This window comes from Schistocerca americana, chromosome X, assembly GCF_021461395.2.
Source record: "Schistocerca americana isolate TAMUIC-IGC-003095 chromosome X, iqSchAmer2.1, whole genome shotgun sequence".
NCBI lineage: Eukaryota > Metazoa > Arthropoda > Insecta > Orthoptera > Acrididae > Schistocerca > Schistocerca americana.
Genome location: NC_060130.1, coordinates 557,332,406 through 557,355,820, shown reverse-complemented (window position 1 = coordinate 557,355,820; position 23,415 = coordinate 557,332,406). Strand labels below are relative to the sequence as shown.

The 23,415-nt window shown below is 37.7% G+C and overlaps 1 protein-coding gene across 4 annotated transcripts in view; it reads right to left on the bottom strand.

Annotated features, from left to right (window-relative positions):
- Window positions 1-21,573, bottom strand: part of LOC124556862 (vesicle-associated membrane protein 2) — a 33,674-nt gene extending 12,101 nt beyond the window's left edge. For all 4 annotated transcript variants that reach the window (XM_047130883.1, XM_047130884.1, XM_047130885.1 and 1 more), the window contains exons 1-5: window positions 21,417-21,573; window positions 20,096-20,216; window positions 18,513-18,591; window positions 5,615-5,694; window positions 5,335-5,386 (exon numbers count right to left, since the gene is read on the bottom strand). In XM_047130883.1, the coding sequence (XP_046986839.1) occupies window positions 5,335-5,386; window positions 5,615-5,694; window positions 18,513-18,591; window positions 20,096-20,216; window positions 21,417-21,418 (334 nt within the window). In that variant the 5' untranslated portion in view covers window positions 21,419-21,573. The remainder of the gene's footprint in view (window positions 1-5,334; window positions 5,387-5,614; window positions 5,695-18,512; window positions 18,592-20,095; window positions 20,217-21,416) is intronic.
- Window positions 21,574-23,415: the final 1,842 nt, after the last annotated feature.

Here is a 23,415-nt window from a genome sequence, read left to right as displayed (position 1 = left end):
ATGAAAAGGCAGACTGTCGGTTAGTGGTGGAAGAAAGTGATGTCAATTCTGTAAAAGCAATTTCATTGTGTGAAGGAACAAGAGATTATGTGCATATGAGTGAAGAACGACTTTTATACCAATTACTACGGCTTTGTAGCTGGTGGTTATTCTTTCGCTCCTTGTGGTACAGATTTTGATCTTGTACAACTGTTGCTAAAGAGGCGTGGCCATACGTCATATCAGGGATAAGTGTGAAGTACGGCAAAAGTAAGTTTCCCCTTAAGGGAAGTAATAAAAATCAAATATTTCTCACTTTAAAAGTCTCAGCAAATCATATATAAAAAAGACTTCCTATCAGAAAGAAACTGGGAAGAGACACATTCACAGTGTCTGGGTCCTCACTGCTAGCATGTTCATGTTCATGTTCATACACGCTTTTTGAATGGCTCAACCAAGCTAACCTGCACCCAGATAACTCACAAATCTACCATATCTAACACTAGGTCCCAATAAAATATGCTTGCTAAATTAAGAGATAAAGGAAGACGTTTCTTGTATACCTGAGGAGTATAAACAATTTTATGATGTACTATGTTTGCCATTTCGTCCACAATTGCTATTCAGATTATCGCAGCAGGTCAGACATGACCGAAGGAACAGATATATACTATGTATGTACATATACCATGTCTGTTGTCAGTAGGTGAAAACAAAACTAAAGATTTTCTGCAAAATCTCTAAATTATTACAGCTGATAGGTACAGCAACTAAGAATCTTGAAAACCATGTAAATATTGGAGACAGTTACTAGTAATATTTTAAAATTAAGTTTGTACTTTAAGTGAACAGCACTTAATTTCCTTCATACTAATCGTCAATGAATGTTTCCCACCATTCCTGAATTTTTGTGGTTTTTATGTGTATTCTAGCAGAAATATGGGCAAAATCTAGTAATCTGCATCGAAATACATAATTATGTAGAAAGAGCCACAGTCCATCTTTATTTAATCATCCAAAGTAATGATATGAAATAATATGAAGCAAACCTGTGACTATTACATTGGGCAGTTTTTTCTACATTAAACACTGTTCATTTTACTCTAAAGTTACTTAACTGAACTGAGGCCCTGTCAACAAACACAACATTCGGTGTCTTAACTGGTGATAAAAAGAATGTCTATCAATTTAAGTAATAAATAAAATAAAAATGCTGCTATTGGAATGTCCCGGATTTTTATTTAACACAGCAATCAACGTAGATGAGAATGGAACTCACGTTTTTCCTGTGCTAGTGGTTGCTTCACAGTCTCAAAATTCAGAAAGACGCAGCCAACCTACTATACAGAAATGCCTATCTCTAGGTGGGAAGTGGGGTGTTTTTATTGACCTTTTACGCAGAATGCAGTTAAAAAATATTCCTTAGCGATCCTCTCATGGCAGCGCACTGAGACATTTTAGTTAAGCTATTTGGAAAGATGCATCCACATAAAGGAGAGTGCTTGGAGAATGTTATCTTTTTTCAAGAAATACTTGGTGGACACACATCTAGCAATGAAACTCCCTCTCGAAGAGGTCACAGATCACACCTGCCAACATCAGATAAACACCTACCGATTCTGCACCGTTTGAGAGTCAGATGTTCATATAACCAACATTCCTAAAATACTGACTGCTTCCTCTTAATGTTACAAAGGAAACAACATGATGTGACTCAATGACAAGTTGCATCCCAAAATCTCCAAGTGAAAATATGAAGTTGTACTCTACATGTGTGGCATTTACCAGACTCCTAATTATTCATCTTAAGTTAATGTTGTCTCTCTCTTGGACTTTCACAATGTTTTTTTGCACTTACCAATTTTCACTTTCCCTCCTCAATAATTTAACAACAACACATTAAACAGAAGGTTATTTCACAAGGAAACTTTGACAGCAAAAGATGCTGCAGGTAACAAGACAAAAATAAAATATACTCGCTGCAGAGAGAAAATCTCATTCTGGGTACACAAAAGCTATTCAGAAATCTTCAGGAGGATGTTGAAGATAAAATGAACACTTGGTACGTGGAAAAAATTGAACAATGGAAGCATGAAGAAAAAACTGAAGCTTATGATCCATAGACAGCACATTTAATCAATTTGGAGGCAGAAGGCACAGTAACCAACAACAGGAAATTTTCTAAACAATCTGAATTTCCTTTAAATGTTTCTTACACAAGTTAACACAACATATTTATGAAAATTATCACCAGCTACATAGAAAGAAACAAGGGGTTGTAATTCATTAGAAGAATGAAGAATACTGCAAACTTGTCTAAAAGCCTAAAATTGTGAGAGTTTTTAACACACTGTAACACAATATCCACAGTAACTGCCCTCAAGAAAGAAGGCAATGCCCGATATAAGTTAGTGTTGTAAGTGCTTGCCTCTGGTGCAGGTAAGTTTCAACAGGGCGAAAGAACTATATAGAGCAACTTTGTAAGTAGGCACAAAAATCATGTACTATCCAACTAAATTTTAAACTTGCATATCAATATGAAAATAGTGAAAATTCAAAAGATCATTGACACTGCGCGCACGCGGGTTCAAACATATTTTCCAAACATACACAGAGCGTAAAGGATATCATAGAATTGCCTATTGGGAACGATCTACTTGAATATATTAGCAATGGAACCAACAAGTACTACAGTCAAAATTGCAACAGAAGGAAATTAGATAAAAACATGCTAAATTTGTTGACTTTAAGAGACCTGAACTTTGATAATGGTTTGGGCTTGCTATCCTTATGAGAACTGTAAAAAAAAAAAAAAAAGCTAAGACCAATGATTAGTGGTTAACGAATCTGTTGATACACACACACCAACGTTTTGCAAAACGATGTTCCGCAACCGATTCAGACAAATATTATGTTTTCCACATTTTTCCGATGACAACAATAAACCAGATAATGCCGACCGCTTTTCGAAGTGAAATTCATAATCGATTATTTTTCCAAAAGTTTAAAGACACATTTAATCTAAATCAGAACATCTCTATTGATGAAGGAATGGTACTGTGGCATGAACAGTTATATTTTAAAGTTTACAATCTGTTGAAAGCTACAAAATATGGCATACTCATTCGGACACTGTGCGATTAAAGTATGGGACACATTTCCTCATTCAAGATACATTCCAGCAATGGACAGCCTTCAGCAAAAACAGTTATGGAACTACTCACACCTTCTTATGGAAAGTGTCAGCACCTCTACATGGGTAATAATTATAACAGTGTAGAACTTGCAAAGAAGTTACTTGAAAAGAAAATTCGTGTTTGTGGAATGATACGGCAAAATAGAGGATTTTCAGAAAAATTCAAGTGCGCAGAACTCCATGTGTTTGAAGCTTGTCACCAATGGAAAGGTGACAAGCAGCTGGCGACAAGCCAAGCAATCTGAATTAGCGCTGCTGGTGCCAAGTAAATAAATTTGTATGAGACTTGCAGACAGCAAAGTGTTAAGAACTGATGAAATCCATTACCACAAATTACTGTACAAACATTGTACTGTACATTTGATTTCCTTCACTCTGAAAGATTTTATACATAGTATTGGAGAGGACTGCGATCCTTAATCATGTATGCCAAGTACACACGTTTTTGTTTGTATTTTGGGGGTTTTAACATTTTCCTCAATTTTGCATTTTTTAGGTCTGGACCACATGAAAATGTAAAATACGAGTTTCACTGTAAATAGAAAGTGCAGAAGCATACTCAAAAAATTAAATTCCAATGTATCTGAAATGGAAAGTGTAAAACCAATATCTACTAGCATTTTGTCTTAAAATAGTGACACAGACTTTTAATGCAAAAGCTATCTAAAAATCAGAAGATTCTTCAGCAAACAATCCATAGATCCATGTCGGAAATTAACAGAAGAGATAATGAAATATACGAATGTGACAGGGTACAGACTGTAATGGAAGATTTAATTACCACTGTAATGAAAACAAAATGATGGACAGTGTGGGAAGCTAGGTGAAGAATGGAAAATGAGGAAGGAGCTCTTTGCCAGTTTCCAAAGGACAATGGAAGGCTGAGACAATAATCTGATGGGAAATGGCTGGACAGCATTGAAGAACATGTAGGATAATTATGATAATTATTGACATATAAACATTTCATTAGAAACTAATATAGCTATTTTCAAGCAATCCAACTAATCTGTTATTTATGCACTTGTTAAGTCGAGTTTTTATAAATGTGAGAGTTCATGTTTCACTGCTATAGTAATAATAGATAGTGAGGTTGACATCCTGTGATGTCTGCTATCAGTGATTCCTCTGGTGGCTAGCAAGAAATGCCAGAGGGCCATCACATGGGCCTGACCAACAACATAAGCTGGAAATAAATCCCAGCTGCCGGAACACATGTCAAATCCAGCTGTGCTAATGTCTACCCACACATATACTTTACTTTTATGGCCTGGCTGCTTTATGGATTTCAACTGGACTATTTTTTTCACTGCTGTTCTACAGATTGGCATATTTGCTGGACCCTGGGCTATTCACTTCATGTGTTCTACAATTTATGATGACATGGCTTGGACTGGAATTGTGAACCATCAAGTGATTACAGCTTATCTATATTTTCTGTATAATACATTTTGTGCTGTTCCATAACAGGTGTAACAAGAATGCCGTGTTAACATTTCTTTATAGGAAATAGAAGTTTGTTCTTAAAAATCCAATTTTCTTTTCACAGTTCTGTAACTAGCAGAATTTATCTCAACAATTTGTATTACTAACAGTATTTGAATTTCTATTCTTTACATGCAAGGAGTGCATAAAGAAGGCATTACTAATCTGTAAACCATTTCTTTTACACCATGTTTCAACTTCAGTTCCAATGTCCTGCATATGGTATTCATCAACCAATGCCGACAGAGAATATATTAATAGGTTGCATTTATATTGATTGCTTGAACATTTATTATTTTTACTCTAAATGCAGGTTTGATTCCCTACAAACTAGTTCATTTGGAAGTAGAAACCAAATCACAATTGAGACTAATCATTCACAATGTGTTAGATGTTATGCCAATATTAACTATGACACCAGAAAAATCAAAGTAAAAAGATTTCATAAATAATTATCTGTTAACACGGCCATGTCAATGAGAATTAGTATGTCAAGGACACACGCAATGAAAATTGCAGGAAGAGGGAAAAGTCAGGATATTTCATTAGCCAGTTGACATTAAAGACTTATTAAAAGTTATGATAATTTTATCACTATGGCACACTGAAATGTACTGATATGCTTATGTCAGGATATAAAACTACATATCCTACCACGTTATTGATATACATACCTATTATTATTATAAGGACAACTGTACAAACAATACCAATGATGATCATCATCTGAAACCAAGACAAATTAATCATTTCTTTTATTCTGTAGATAAAGAACTACTTAATAAACAAACATTATTACTATTTTTCAGTAGAATTACAACAAGAATGTTGAAACAGGTGCATCAACTACGAAAAATGTTGAACTATAACAGAACATATTAAATACTGAACACGACATTACATTTTTCCTTAAACCTAATGGACAAGAATGATATTAAATTAGTCAGAAATTACCTTTATGTTCTTCCACCAATACTTTCGTTTCAACTTTCCAGCCTGTTGCTCAAATTGTGATGCACCATGTCTCAGAGCATCTATTCAGAAACAGCAAAATAAATTACATATTAGACAAATTACAAATTTTACTTGCAGGAAAATCAATTCTTGGAAGGAAAGAATTAATTTCTAATCAAAACCTAGATTAATTAGTAAATGTGAATAAGATCATTAGAGCATTCTTTTACAATATCACAACTTCACTGCACATAGTCAGAAACTCCTCTTACTTAAATATAAATATCTCATCGCTGTTTCTTACATCTGCTGCATTAAAAGCTTCTGTACATAGCTAAGGAAGATTATGGTTTTTTGACAGTACTTTAATTGAAGATAGCAGAACATTAGATTGGATAAAAATGGGGAAATAAGTTTGCCATTGCAAAAGGTAAATGAGTATGACTGGTGAAAATCATAACTACTGCATCACCACGTGAATATAAACACAATTTTCCATCACTATGCCAAGTCAGTCATCCAATTAGTTTCTAACGTAACTCAAAGAAATAAAGAGAAGGAGAAATACACGTCAAAACTCTTCCTCTTCTTCTAGTGCTTGCAAAATACACTTTTCAAAATGTGTTACATTAATTTCATAAAGGCAAGTTTATTCCCATGAGCTTAGTTACTGCTTTTGAGAACCAAATGACTGCAAAAATTTGCAGAAATGTGTCTAAGAAGAGAAGGAGTAAGAACAAGTTAGATTAATGAAACGCAGACACCTCTGTTCAAAGAAAGCTGCCTGGTTTGACAAGCAGGCAGTACATCCTACAGCTGTCTCATCATGATGATCTTGCTGTAACTGCAGCGACATCTTGCACTTCAAGTATTTGCTCAATTTGCAATGCCAACTACTTAGTTTTAAATTAAAGACATGTTCTTACATGGTAATGACACCACACAGGGCACAGTACCAAGCACCAATTTGGTGTACAATAGTAAACAAAAAAACGACCATAAACCTATTTGACAACACTCATCAAATGTCTTCCACTTAAAATATTTTGTAAGTACCAGTATTAGCTCTTGTAGTTAACAACTGCCCTATTCTTCTGTAACTACCATAAACAACCGATTACTGATGAATGTCTAAAAATGTGATAAAGACAATGTAGTTCATAATTTTCTTCATGTTTTAGAGAGAACTTTGAAACGTATCTGTTGCTGATAACATTTCCAGAAGTAATTCTTCCACAGCAACTTTTTTCTTCTAGTTCATAATTAACTTCAATGCCAAAATCCTAGTGTAAGCCTCAAATTCATTGAAGCCACACAAACTATTCACACAGAAACTGGAACACACAACATTCAGGTCACATTGAACATGTTTCTCCTTACTTGTCAACAGTCTGATAAAGAAAAAAGTGTAGCTGTGGAAAGGCTATGCCTGAAAACCTTTATAGGCCACTGATTTTCACCTGCATACAGTTATTGCTGGCAGATAGCAACAACTGCCCAATTTTGTTATTAAAGTTAATAAATATTTTCATATTTACTATGTTGCATAACTTGGCACAATAATAAGAGTAATGCAAGAAGAGGTTTTCATGAAAGGTGTACCCACTGCAGCAAAATCAGCAATATAAGAAAACAAACTCATGTGACAACAAAATTACAACTGACTACATAGTTAACCACATCTTTCTCTAGTTTTCTTGAGAAAGAAAAGGTTTTCGTGGTGAACTGACACCAATGAGTGATTTCCGCTTCACCATACTTATATTTCCCTTATACACGATTACATAAAGGATACTTTTTTTCGTCTTGGCAGTTAAGGTGAAGTGTGACCTGATTTTGTTCTTTGCTGGTTTCACTTTTACTAAAAATTCCATGTTATGCATTTAACCAAGTTCTGACAAGGTAAGTGTTTATTTTCTGATGTATTAATATGTCAACAGAAAAATCAGATGGGTGATTTGCCAAGATCTTTCAATCATTGTACTGCACGGTTAGCAATACCCGTTCATTTAGTTGTAAGCTTCAAATATATGATGCCCACGACTGTGTACTAATAGTCAGTAAAGAGCCATTAAAGGTTTAGCTGTGATGTAACTATGAACTGTTCTGAGAAAAATGGAAAATGAAATTACACACCAACTCTTGTTCAGTGATGTATTGACATTGCACATACAAGGTCAAGTGAGTCATCACAACAAATCTTAGTGCTGCAGTAGAGACAGAAAGATGTAATTATCCACACGTTCATGTCCCCTGTGCTGTTTCACATAGCTAAGTGTACGGCTCTACCTGCTCCTGAAAAAGCTGTCACAGGTATAATGTACCTGAAAATGTTGCAAAACTAGTTGTTTCCTGAACTGATAGCTGTTACTCCAAACTTCAAATTCCAAAAGGATTGAGCTCCATCTCATTAGAATGAGGTAGTGCACCACAATCTGAACAAGAAACTTCCAAATTGGTGGATTGGGCATTGTGCTCCAGAGGATTTGGCACTCGGGGCCCCTGAGGTCTCCTGCCCTTCTAGTACTCTTCTTCGGGGATATGTTACGGAATGTTTACGTATCACATATGCTGGCAACACTGACTGAAATCCAGGATCATATCACTGCTGCACTCGCAAACACTGACTGGGTCATGTTTGAATGTGTGTAAGTTGAACTTTACCACCACATAGATGTTTCTAGGGTAACACGAGATGTGTAAGAAACTTCAAAATTTGCTTTTCCATACAGTGTATCCTTGCCTACTTTGCATGTAATGTTTTGTAGAATACATTTATCCAAAAGCTGAAATCATATTTAAACATCCTGCATTATTTTTATAAACTGAAGAGCAAACCTTGTTGAAGTTTGATTGTCAATGTGTGTGTTTCCCTAGCTGTGAAACTATTTACATTTTATGTCATCTGACTGCAGTATTTCTTCTCAGAACACCTCCAAGATTGAATGTGTGACCACTCTGCTGCACACTGGCCTTTCTGTCTGCCTTTAATATTATCGTAAAACTGAAAAATGTGGCCATTAGTACCAATGGACAACAAAAGGGTTTGCTTCATCATGGAAACTACATAATGGTGCTAGTCAATCATACTACTAATTACTGACTAACTCACTAGTCAAGGACAAATGTTGTGTATGTTCAAGATAGAACAGGTAAGTCAACCTAATATTCCCCACATGGTCCACCAAAGAGAAATCTTTGAAGCTGAAACACCCACAGGAATATGAAATTTATTGTGAATTTGGTAAATGAGCACAATTCTGCCAATGGGAAATCAGAATTCAGTACTCAATACATTTGCCACACGTTTAAAAAATACATCACTGTGCCACATCTGTTTACTACAATAAACATTGAACTATCATGTACTATACATACAATTTCAATGGAAAACTGGAAATGGTATGGGGGCTTTTAATACAGAATATGAAGTGTTACTCTGCAAGCAATACAGAGATGCGCAACATAGGGTACTGAGACCATGGGCTCATGGAAGATAGATAGATATCATTAGAAACATGCAGGAGCAGAAATGCATGGATAAGTCTGGTGGATATCTTTTCTAAATGGTGAATGTTAAAATGGAGAATGAACGAGCTGTAATACTTTTTAGCCACATTATATCTGGCAAATGAATCATACAGAAATGGCAAATATGTATAATATTTTCAGTACGTGACAGAAAGGGAAAGTGGAGATTAAGGTACACAGAAGCAGCCTCAGATGTTTACACACACTTTGTAAACAAGAATGATTTAAGTATTACTCTGAAAAATAGAATATTTTAAAATTCTAAACTTCTACGGATACCAGAACTAACGTCCACAACCTATGGATGTTAGTTCATAACAAGAACACACAATATCTTAGGTAGCAAAGGCAAATAATGTAATTAAACTAACTATTTTAAAAGTTTTGACACTCAGAATCTGTACAGTTATCAAGTACTGCCAAACCTCAATATATCTAAGACCTGTCTGTATCGAATTTTTCCTTCATTCCCTTCCCTTGGAAGCCCAAAACCTTGATATTTTTGAAGAAAACCCGCCTTTTGAAAGGCTCAAGAAGGGCAGATTTAACCTCTACATATCTACGATCAGAGGACAAAAACACTAAATCGAAACCACCACTAGATATCTAAGCCTTTCATATGGTGAGTTTGCACAAATAAGGGAATCCCAGTCCTGCCCCTCCCTGCATCAACGCAACAGTGATATCTGCATCGCATTGCAGCTCCGGCGACCTCCATGCTGGTGTGATTTTTGGCAGTGCAGTTTGACTGAGTGTGAGGACCAAGTGTGAGGCACGGGCTTTAAGCAGAACTGTCTGACAATCGCCAAAAGCAAAAGTCAATTGACAAAGTGAAAGAAGGAGTGAAGAAAAAGAAATATATAGCTGCAGAGTTTGAGATTCTGGCAAGAACACCATTGACCCTCCGCCACACACCGTCAGGTGGCTTGCGGAGTATGGATATAGATGTAGACAGTAACCAAAAATGAAGACCGCCTGATTAACACGGATGAAGGGACAGATCGGAAATGATAACAAAAGGTTCCGACAACAGAGGAACAATAATTGGTGGACTTCTTTTGAAAGAAAATGCAGATTACTTTGCAGCAACATTGAAATATAATACATTTAATACAAGTAATGGGTGGTTAGAAAATTTAAGGAAAAGACACGGTACTGTTTTTCAAAAAGTGAATGGTGAAAGTGCCACTGTACATAACAAATTTTGTTATGTTTGAAAGTTTGAATTGCAAAGATCCTTCAAGATGACAAACAGAATGATGTTTTTAACACAGACAAACTTTGACTTTTTATCAATGTCTTCCAGACAAACCTACAGGAACAAGCTAAGCAAAGATAGTGTTACTGTTCCATTAGCACAGAAAAACTAAAGCCACTTGTGATTGGGAAACCTAAGAAACTCCGACATTTTTCTGGGCAAAAATTGTTCCCTGTCGAGTAAACTGAACAAGAAAGCATAGATGTCAGAATCATTTTCCAACTGATTAATGGATTTTGATAGAAAAACGACTCCTGACAATTAAAAAAAGGTGTTTTTTGTGGATAATTGGAGTATGCACAATGCTATCAGTCTGTTAAAATCAATGACAAAGCAATTTTTACCATGTAACTATACTGAAATTGCAGCGCTTAGATCAATGAATAATCAAGAGTGCCAAAGGAAACAACAGGCATGAAGTGGTCCGAATGAAACGTCACTGATGATGACTTCCTTACGACTATCAACATCTTAGATGCTGTGAAAATGCTGGATAAAGCAAGGAGAAACGTGAATGGACAAATGATCGTCAATTATTTCCAAACATGTGAATTTTTGAGGACACATGGAAATGAGCAGCTGGTGGGGTCAATATGAAGCACATAAAATCTGTTTGATTCTGACATTGGTTTATGGGAATTCTGATGTTTTTTTATACAATACTTATAGGAAACATCTTGTCAGTACGCTCAAGTCCAAATGGACAAGTGGTGACTCACTGTAACACCACTCTCGCCCATTATGAAGATTCTGTGGATGTGGACAACGATGTCGCTTTAGTAGGATCACTAACAGAAGCCGAAATTATTAACTCCGTTAAGACAGCGAATGAGAAAGAAGGTGACAACAATGATGAAGGGGAAGGAGAGGAGGTCAAAGAAGCACCACCCATGACGGCCACGCAGGCCAAAGCAGCTCACAACACCGTCAGAGTGTATGTGGAGAAGTGTGAGGAGGGAGAGGATAGTGTGTTCTCAACCATCATAATCATAGACAATGATATTGACTTACAGGTGATCAAAAGCTTAGCTCACACTAAAATTACAGATTACTTTTAAAGCCAATGGTTTCTGGAAATGGGCATGTACATACTGCGTATTCTTTTACTGAATTTAATTTTTCTTAGGACAAAAGTATTTTATTGCGAATTTTTTTGAACTTATAAATTCTTGTCTAGTTTCTGAAGAAAAAGTAACATGCATAACAATCCATCTCGAGTTCTCTTATTTCCAAAACTAAACATACACCTACATCACAGTACAGAAATTGAAAAACTGTGGATTGTAAACTTACTCCCTACCCAGCCCCCCAAAACCTTGTTATAGCTAACATATTTTGCCTTCCCTACAGATTCAATATATTGGGTTTGACTTTAATCAATAACAGTAACAGTGCAATCATTAGAAACAGGAAATCCACAGGCTTGAAGGATTTTTGGTATCCTGCCTCAACAAGAATCCACACACGAAACGAAAGTCTACACCGACACATATTCTCAAAATTACTCAGAATCTGTAGATTTGCTCTGTGTACCTAAGCACTGGCTCCTCCCCCCCCCCCCCCTTTCCAGGCTAACATTGTGTTAATATCTTTTAAAGGCCATTATTTTCACCATTAACTGTAGAAATTCTTTATTTCATTGCTGCAGTTTCAACCTGTGGGACATTTTCAAATGGTACAGCCAAAGATTTTGCTTCAACACATGTCAAACTTTAAAATCCTATTACAAGCGTACATGTCATTGCCAAAATAGAACTTTTCACTGTAGATATACAACAACACCAGAGGAGTCTGAAGCTCTTTATGTCATGAAATGAGGTACATTACATGCAATGTTCATATCATCCACGTGAATCGTTTCAAATCTATCTAGTCTACATCATTTCACCGGGTACACAGCTTCATACTCTTCTGATTGCCTATTTTGACTACAACATGTAAACATGCTGGAGAATTTTGAAGTTTGAGTTGTACTGAAACAATAACTTTTGCAGTACCACTTGAAAATGGCCCAAAGGCTAAAATTGCAATAGTGAAATAAATAATTTCTACAGTCAAAGGCAAATATGCTGTGCTTTCAAAATTTACTTGCATGACCATCAACCCCGGCCATGAGAAGTTAATCAATTGTGCTAATTTTTGCAGACAGAGTTTGATGCCTAATTCCTGTAATTGTTAAAACTAAATTAGCCATGAGAAAAATTTTGAACATGTAGCAGTAGAGATCAAATTCGTAAAGCTTTTAGCTGTATGCTTCTGCTGATTGCCTCTTGGCAGTACATCACTATTCACTTCTTAACTAGACACAGAGCTACAACTCTACAGTACAAAGAACCAGAATATTTTGCTGTGTGTGGAGCTTAACACAGGTGTCTGAAGAGTTACCAGCTTGGCAAGAATTAGTGAATAAATTTAATGATGTAATGGGGATAACCTGAACAACAGACCTATAAGAATAATGTTTTCTAGTTCCCCTGCTATTGACAGTATCTCTATTAATACCAAAATATTATCATTATGAATATCACACAACATTTTGCTGGTGTACCAAATTATACCTAATATTAAGTAGCAATGGATAAGCAGAGGGAAACATTCCAACATATGTACAAACAAGCATCGATGAGCAATGAGAAACATCGTTCCAACTGTCACACATTTGCTCCATCAAAGTTACTGGAGGGATATTTACAGTACATATTATGATACTGTCAGTATGTCAGACGAACTGATGATTACTCCACACTATTGTTGTAAACCTGATAGGAAATGCTAGATCACATTTACAAAACACGAATGCAATGCAAACAAACTATAGTAAGAATTGGTTATTATTCGGCTAGGCTAACTAGCTACCTGGGCAGGGTGGCAGCACAGTCGTGTTTATGCCCAAGAAGCTGGGTGAGGAGGCAGTAGTATCACACACTTCACTACTATTACAAGGGGACCAATGCTACATGTCTTTATCTGCTGCTGAATGAAGTGTCCATTTACAACAAGAGCAGAAACAGGACACTATCCCACTTTGGCTGCTCATGACACTTTGCTGGCAGTATCCACAAAACTACCTTCAGCAGTGACAACTGTGTGCATTTGTCATTTGCCATTTCAATCACAGATGATGACACCAACTCTTTGTTTCAATCTGTGCCAAACAGTTATTATAGTTTCAGTGACCACCCGAATTTTTTCCCGCTGGAGGATAGGTGTGGGAGGAGGTTCAAATAGAGAAACCAACTAAAAAAGCTACTTTTATATAAAGCAACGAAACTATTGCGCAACTCGCTAAAGCATCGTTAAGTCAAAAGGCTTGCATCAGGCAAGGTGACATTTTATTTAATAGCAGCGGTTATTTTTTTCAGATTAGAGAGAGATACTTGTCATATTACAACCATGGCTCTTGTGAGGTTTCAGACCACTTACATAGGGTTCAGATCTAGACAGTACTGCCACAGTAGGAAGAGCTCCACGATTTGTCTAAATAATGCACTAAGAGACTAAACAGGCCATGAAGGCCCAATGGTACAGATTGGCTGCAGTGTCATCCCCAGCCCACATGCATCACTGGATGCGGATATGGACGGGCATGTGGTCAGCACATCACTCTCCCAGCCATATGTCAGTTTACGAGACCAGAGCTGCTACTTCAGTAATTGCTACTTAGCAACACATATTCAATGAAATATTTATTGTGTGCATTCTACTTACTCTGCTTTGGGGCAGATACTTGAATCCTGCTCCACTCGGCATTGTGTCCCATATACCACAATTTGCACACCACTGACTTGAATGCTATTTGCCAAAGTTTGCTTGCCCCTTCTGCTGGTGTCACTGTTGGAATTAGTCCATCTTTCTCATTCTAACTGTCAGTTCAATTTACAATGCTAATTGTATTTTCTGCCATCATTTTTCATGGTCGCACTTCAAGGTAACACTGTGCCCTACTTTTAATTGGAACGTGACTGTACCTAATCATCACATGACTAAGATAGTTCCAGTACACCTTGCTGAGTAATGACATTAGGGAATATTTGTTGTAGCAGCCCATGGAATTTATCTAGAGTCACACGGCAGTAAACTTGCCACAGAGGCACTGTGAAGACTTTTTCACATCATAGCACAATGTCTTCTGCAGACAGTCGTAACCGTACATCATCCGACAAAGACCAGGCTCTTATATTATATTTTGACTAAAGTTGAGTCTTGATCACATCATGTATGTTTTAATGATATAGGTAACCGGTTTCGGTTCTTTCTACAAAACCATCATCAGACCCATGGCTCCCTTAGGATGGTAGGCGGAGCTCTCCTCGCTGCTACGCAATCAACTGATCACTGTGTAACATCAGTTCTGTCACAAATAATGGCAGTAATTTCTTAAGTGCAGTTGTGTGTCTTGTCATCTAAAATGAAATCAGTTTCTGTGTATCTACCTCAGTTTTCGTGTGACATTACCTGCAAAATTCTTGGAAACCCTGCACTTTCATTTCATTTGTACTATGAATTCTCACAAAAGACTACTCTCACTCCGGAAAATCAATCTCTTGATAATGGTAGATGTTTAACAACATTACTGGCCAGTCGTGCTCAGATGTCTTGTATTTGTGTACATACGTCAACTTTTTCTCGTATTTGTTAAGAGTTAACTTTACATGAAAAGCAATGGGCTCCCAATGCATGCTATTTCCCATCTGTTACCATACTAACAGGCCAGGTAAGAGGATCACATCTCCTGTTCTTCAATGTTTCCATGATTAGAAGGTAACAAACAAAACAAACAGAGCTTTTTTTTCTCTCTCACACAAATAGTTAGAATCACCTCAAAAACAAAACAAAAACTGTGTAATATCACAATTCCCTATGAGCTACAAGGCCTGTTCATTGCACTTAATTATCAGTACTAGTGACTCCCAAGACTGTGACAGTGAGTGAAAATGAATATGGAGACAGGAAGACCACAATTTGAAACTTTCTAGCTGATTAAACCTGTGCACCATGACAGGATTCAAACCTGGGACTTTTGCCCTTAGTGTGCCAAGTGTGCTACCGACTATCACCCAATAACAACACACAACCTGCCCTCATAGCTTTACTTGCACCAAGTTTTAAGTCAGCACACACTCCAATGCAGAGCGTAATTTCATTGTGGAAGATCATGATTGTATGACGGAATGGCCTACCAGCATTGAATTACATATCTACAAAAAAATTAACATTTTTAACTGTGCTAGAGAAGTGAAGAGAGAATATTAGCGGATTTAGATAACAATTGGTTTTAGCTTTACTTTTGACTGACCCAAGATTACTTTACTACAATTTAGAAACTGCATAACCGTATCAGAAACCAAAATATTTATCACTGTGAATCAATATAAAAAAAAAAATCATTGATCATAACTTTACATTGACTTAAATTTCTGCTGTAACAGCTCAACAAAAACTTAATTGACCCTATGAAAACAGCATCAATAAAGGAAACAGACAGCCTTGCATTTCCCCATCAAATAATAATACTCAATACATCCACTATCTAACATTTATAGTTCTTACTTTCTCATTAAATTTCTGTTAGTATGTTACTACCAGTAATAATTACTCTATGTTTTGTGATTTAACACAAGCTTTATGAATGGGTTGCTTAAAGTAAAATATCTCCACAATTACAACTAATGCTGGAAACAGCTCTGGACCACAGTAGTAGTAGAAGGGTTTGGTGGGCGCACGACAGCAAGGTCTTCAGCGCCCGTTCAGTATCATAGTGAGACGGGTGTCAAAAAAAAAAAACACTCTGAACATTTACATAAAACGGAACATAAAACACGGGGAACAATCATTGAAAAATATGTGCTCACCCACACCGAAGTGTGGGATGAAGCAGGACGTCAGCAGTAAAACATGGACAACACAGGAAGAAAAAGGTAGAGGGAGCTAAAACAATGTAGCAGATGGAGGTGGCTGGCTGACCGCAAGGAAAAAGGGGAGGAGTCAGCCACTCTGCAATACACTAAAACCTCCAGCCTAAAAGTTTAGGCCAGAGTCCAGACACATCACAAAACTTAAAAACCCTAGACGTCCACGTCTCATCGTTAGCTAAAACACAAGGCAGATCCCCATAAACTTGTGCTTCTGCCCTTGCATCAAGGTATAAAATGCAGTCTGTTAAAATGTGCCGGACAGAGATTGGCACACCACAAGCATCACAAAACGGAGGATCCTCCCGCCGTAACAAATAGCTATGCATCAGAGGACAGTGCCCGATCCGAAGACGTGAGAGGGCCACCTCTTCCCGCCTGAGCAGCCGGCAGGAGGAACACCACGGCCGAGTGGTTGACTTTACCGACCGCAGTTTATTGGCCGTCACCGCCAGCCATTCGTCCTCCCACATCTCCATGCACTTCCTGTGGAGTGCAGCGATGACTGACTGCAAGGGGATAGGACACTGGACCACATCCTGCTCTCTGCAGGCCTCCTTGGCAGCCCGATCGGCCTGTTCATTGCCCCCATATGCCGACATGACCAGGCACCCAGCAGAAGGATACCTCTTTACCCCGCCGTTGGAGCAAGTACAGTTGGTCATGTATCAGCTGGACCATCTCCTCAGTCGGGTAGAGGTTCTGCAGTGATTGTAAGGCACTAAGAGAATCGGAGCAGAGAAGAAATCGATCACCCCGAACACGATGCATCTCCTCCAGTGCCTTCAGGATCGCGTGGAGCTCCGCTGCGAAAACGGTATATTCAGCAGGGAGGCGAATCCGGGGAACATGATCAGGGAACACCACAGAACAGCCAAGGAAATTCTCCTGTTTGGAGCCATCAGTATAAACAACAGTGAAACCGTGATGCACATCTAAAATGTTAAAAAACAGAGATTAGAATGTAAAATCTGGTGTGCCATCTTTCTGAAAATTAGTCAAATCTAAAATAAGTTTGGGTCTCCGGAGGAGCCAAGGTGGAGATCTGCTCCAACCGCGACGTAAAACACGAAGACCAGCCATAGACATCGCACCGAGGCAATCCTGTGCGCGAATCCCATAGGGCTGCGTCGCACGTTGCCGGTTATGAAACAAACATGCCAAAGGAGGCTGAGCAACGGTATGGTATGCAGGGGTGTATGGTGTGGACAAAGTTTTATACGCCTGGCGCACTGTAAGTAGCCGTCGCCGCATATGAAGTGGCGGTTCACCAGCCTCTGCACAGAGGCTTGGTATGGGGCTAGTTCGGAATGCCCCAGTGGCCAGCCGAAGCCCTTCATGGTGGACAACGTCCAAAATCGTTAAGTAAGAAGGCCTCGCAGACCCATACACCGTGCACCCATAATCGAGCCGAGATCGCACAAACGCCCTGTAAAACTGGAGCAGATCTGGACCACAGTCAAGAATTGATGTGAAATTTTTAACTTTTTAAACCAAGTCTTCTCCTCTAAGATTTGAGAAACATTCAGTTCCCAAGTACATGTCCAGAATACACGTAGAGTTCAGTAACATAGCTGCATGACAGAAACTTGCGACTGCAGTGAACACGTGGAAGAACGGCAATGAACTCTGCACTGCAATAGCACCATGAGGTTAATGGCCAAGTCGTCGTGGGCTCTCACAGACATGATACAAAATTCAGGTGTGAATTTTAACACTGTGGTGTTTGCAGTGCCAGTTCGTGTGGGGATCACCTGATAGCGCAAGCAGCAGCTCCCACTGTGGGCAAGCCAGAAGAAAGAGTAAGGTGTATTTCACACGAATAATTAACCATGAGTAAGCACTGTTAAAGATGGGCACCTTTAATAAAATGCAGACTAATAGTAAACACGAAAACTACCCAACTTGCAATGTGTGGTGCATTTATTTGCTACAAGACAAGAGTCCACGACTTCACATCTGAAATGAAATATCCATCAAGACAGTAGGTTGTAGCTTGTGATCCTCTACCTACAAATGCAGAATCAATTTAATCTTGCTAGGCAATGCATTCTATCACAATCTCCTCAATGTTAATAGAAAATCCAAAATTCAGACTCGAGAAACTAAAACCTTTTACCACTATTTTACTGTACAAACAAATTTATAATGATGAAAGCTGGGAAATGCTCACAAAACTTATTTTACAGTACCTTACCTGCTCGATTATCCAATTCAGACAATTTCTGGTCACGTTCCAACACTTTTTCAACGTTGACTCTCATTATCCCCACTACCTGTAAGAAACACAGATGTACTTTAGAAGACATTAGTTCTGATCAGAATCTCTGTGTGAAAGGAATCAACATTCTTTGTTTGAATGTAAGAATATCTCATTCTAGAAGTATTTGGCATTTCACATGCAATGAGCTTTGCAAGAGAGATGTAATAGAATTTTCTATGTACTAGGTGCACAGAAACTAACAAAAAAATGTCAGGCCATAAATTGAGAGAGATACCTTAACAATTCATAGGAATACGTTCCAATATTTATGTTGAACCTGCCTCAAAGTCGATTGAAGTCTCTGAGGAACAGGTGTATGACATGGCAGGGATATGGAGAAATAATTTTTTTGAACTGCAGAAACCTACTGATAAAACTGATGGCACTGTCAGAATGGAATGAGCTTCGCACTAGCACCAGGCCTCAGAATATGAAATTCCACTTTCATTACTACCAAAGTGGAGAAATTTCCCCTTCACTTGCTGCTATATTTAAATGCACTACATGTAACACATACCATTTTGCATCAGCAAGGTGTACGTCATTACCAATTTCCCATTGTTTATGTTACGATGTCTTGAAAGGTCTAGATTCTTAGCAGCAACTTTCATTCAACAACTTCAGACACTGTTTGACCATTTAATTACAGTAGTTGGTTCTTGCATATGATTGTAGTGTCATCTGTGTTATTGGTGACAATGAGGAAGAAGAAAGCTGAAACAATACTGCAATATAGCTTACAACTACTGAACAGAACCAAGGAGACTGTCAAGCCTGACCTCTTTAGACATTTCACCATCAACATCGTCATCATGTGGCCTCGTTCCATCAAACGATGTTATTAGTCTCCTGATTAAGGTAAGGTACAATAATGATCATGAACTGCCAACAACTCTGCTTTATTACTGGACATCAACTGTTAATGGAAAATGCTTTTGCTACCAATATTTAAATAAGTTAACTTCCACATACAACACCAAAATATCTTCCTCTACTGAATTCTGCTTTGAAAGCAGGTAGCTCTTAATATGATCACTACACATAAAAGTAGAGTCAACTTAATGGCCACTCAATAATGTCACTAGGCCTATTTGGAAATGGGACTCTACTATTCGTTTATTAACTGCAAGCCAAAAGGATGAAAGGCAGGTGATACTAGAGATATTCGATAACTTTTCCATTCCTGCTCTATTTATGACACTCCAGAAATGTAAGTGCTCATATTTTTACCAGTATTCCCTAGTACCCAGGCTTTTCAACACAGACTTTGTATTATACTATAAGTGCACACTTGTCTTTAGTATTCTAAGAACTATGTCAAGCAAAGTTCTCAGAATTTAAATACAATCTAAAAACAACACCATTTTAGTACATTATTCTAAGCAAATCACAAAACACTTATGATAATTCAATTTTCTTTGAAACTTTATGACTTTCACCACCCATTTTATTGAGCAAGAGGGTGCACTAGTGCAGCATTCACGAGACTGATCTGGCACATTCCAAAAACAAATTACCTCCTCAACTTTAGCCTGTGTTTGCTGAAGACGTTTCTGTGCTGCCTGCTGTTGAGGTGTGTGGGGACCACCGGTTCCCGACGTCCCCTCGACACCTCCAGAGTAAGGTCCAACATCTGCCCTGTATTGAATGAAAGCATACACATTAAAAACAATATAAATCATAAACTCATTATTGGAGCTGTTACACCACAGCTTCCCAGAACAGCAAATTAGTAAAAGAAAATACAGAAATGATCATTAGTGTCTCGAACATTAGAAGACAATAATAATTTAAAAAGTTCTCTGAAATGAAGAGTATCTTAGTGAATTCCATACACATTTGAGGTATGAACTCAGAACCTTTGATCAAAAGAACTTGCAACTGGATTGCCTTGTGCCCGATCACATTTTGAATGCAAGGTTTTGGTATTGAATAACACGTAGAAACTACTCTCTATGCAGTTGAACAGATACTCTCCCAATCAACAGACTCAAGTATATCCTCCAGTCTTTCTACTGGATTAGAGTTTTCACCCCACGAGTAACACTCTCGATAAGCTAACTTTTAACTTCGTTTGATGGCAAACTATAGCTTACATAGACGTAATTTTATAATCAACGTCCTGAAGACACTCATTGTACAAACCATGAAAAAATTTCCGGTCACATACAAACTCAAAGGTTTGTTGAATTCTCTCTACTTCGATCAGCTACAGAGCCGTAAAAACTGAATTAACTTCAGTAGGCGTAACATATCACTTCCAAGACTGTTTAACCTCTGGGCCATCCAGTTCTACGAAATTGTGGTACCAGTATCTGACACTGTACTGTATTAAATTCATACAGTTCCAATTTCACAAAATTGGGGAGTAAATAATTTGACATTGTACCAAAGAAATTTACAATGTCAAATACTTCACACAAATGAATTCTTTACCTACAGGTGGGTGACAGACGTTTTTTCCGTTTTTATAAATTAGACATATCACGTGACATTTAGCCCGACAGCATCGTTCATGGCAATCCAAAGTGTGGTTAAGTAATGAGATATACGAGCGTTTCCACATACAAATACTCTTTCTTCAAATTTGTCAAGTAAGGCATATTGTATTACAATACCAAATGAAAAACAGCACGTCATAACAATTCCAATATTTCCACACATTCGGCAGCAACACGTAAGTAAAAATATTCTTTTAAGCACCACAAAAAATTAGCATTACGCCAAGCAGTTCACTTCTTGAAGCAACAGCTCTCACATACCACCGACTTCGTAATGTAACTACGATCTTTTACAAACAGGAAGCTACATATAAATAAATACCATGCTTGGACTTACATTTTCAATAACAGTTAACAGCCAACAATAATTACAAAAACTGAACAACACACTTGTTTGCGCTTGACAGGCACACAACTTCCTCCCACACTGAGTGATGGCAATGACGTCACGTAGTTACTCAGACAAGAAGCACAGAAAGCAGACGATTATGAAGGACAGGGCGTGCTCAGAAAGACGCAGTGTAGCCAGAGATTACATTTATATTCACTGGTTCTGTATCAATTTCTATCGGTTACAGAATTCAAATATGTAAAACAGGTGACGAAAAGATAACAGAAAAAGATAGCGACTGTAGGTAAGAAGTATCTAAACAACAGAGAATTCCAGAAATACAAAGTGACAACGTTCTGTTTGCAAATTTCAGATGGAGGCCACAGCGAGATTTTTGATTTTGTGATTGGGACACTGCAGCGGTACGGGTGGCAATAATATTTCGTTATCTACTGACCGGCGACTTATATACCGTAATCATTTTAAACTATTTATTTCGTACCGTATTTAAAAAAAAAAGTTTCAGAGCTTAATCCTGAAACTGAGAAATACTCAAGGATGTTTCTTAGTCTTTATGTGAAGGTAAATGAAATTTCAAATGATCATTCGTATTTTATTTGGAAAAAAGTTGTTTATTCAACTTTAATTATGAAAGATTATTTGCATATCAACATCGTTAGACTCGACAAATTTGGGAATTTTGTAGATCTCAGAATCATCTAGAATGGAGGTTATATTTACTATTTTTATGTATTTTGCGTCATCAGCGACCTTCATTTATATTTCTAGTAGTTTGCTGAGGAGTTACATATACGCCATCACTCTTTTGTTCAGATATCAGGCTCCTCAGCTCAGTCGCCATAGTAGGAATATTCCTCCACAGTTTTCGTATACACTTTTCATAAATTTCTGGATTATTCTTCTCTGTTTTCCTACGTCGAAATTTACGGTATCTTATTCTATAGAGTAATATGATCAGAGACTCTTACCTAATACTTGACGCTCAGAGCACCACATCTGAAATTCTTGTACAAATAATCTTTAGAAGCGTCATTCCTTGTGACTTTTCTTTGTCTGTAATCGCCTATAAATTTAAGCGTGCTTCCTTTGGAGTCAGCAGAAATTATTGCACCTATATCGGTTCACAGCATAACCTCGGTCCACTATACGATCAAATACACATGGGCCCCACCTGCCTGTTGTCTGCTAAAAAGCGCAAAGATTCCCATCGAAACCGAGAAGCAATGAATAAAGCTTGTTTATCTCATGTTTACGTCATGTCAAGTCAAAACATTCCAAAATGGATGTCAAACGACAGAATTCACATTGGCCTCATTGTCATGTCACGTCGCCATTAAGGATACTGTGGAGGAAAGTTTTGTCGTTAGTGTTGGTGAGAGAACTGTGTCGTCAGAAGATAACCTATTTTTGCCGCACCCACTCATGTTATAGTACTGGATTTTATGCTTTTAGGTTTCTTAAGGCCAGTTCCCACTGGCCATCACGGCGTCATCACGTCAAAGTACTCACAGTCAGTGGCGTCACGTCATTTTTAAGTTACCTAATCTCTACTGTTATGACGCGAGTATTCTGGTCCTCGCGAGACCATTCTCAACAGTTTTTATGCACAAAGTGCACATACACAGTATGATAACATATATACATTGGTGTTGGAATCCACATTGGTCGAAAATGACATTTATTGGACTCAAACGGTCAGCAGCTAGCAAGGGTAGCTTTTATATTAAAAAAGGAAGCCAGTTGAGAAACAACGCAGAAAACGAGTCTGAGTCCGAAAAATGTCATTACATAGCACAGAATGGGAATTTCACACACTCCATGAGGAGTTCAGGAAAGAGAAATCTGGATTTTGTAGATATTTTGGAAAGTCGAACCATCGTTTTTTTATTTGTTACATCAAATTATAGCCAGAATCACTAAAAGGAACACCTCACGAAAAATTTCTTTGTTTAAGATGAAATTTAGTTACATCTTTCTCAGTACC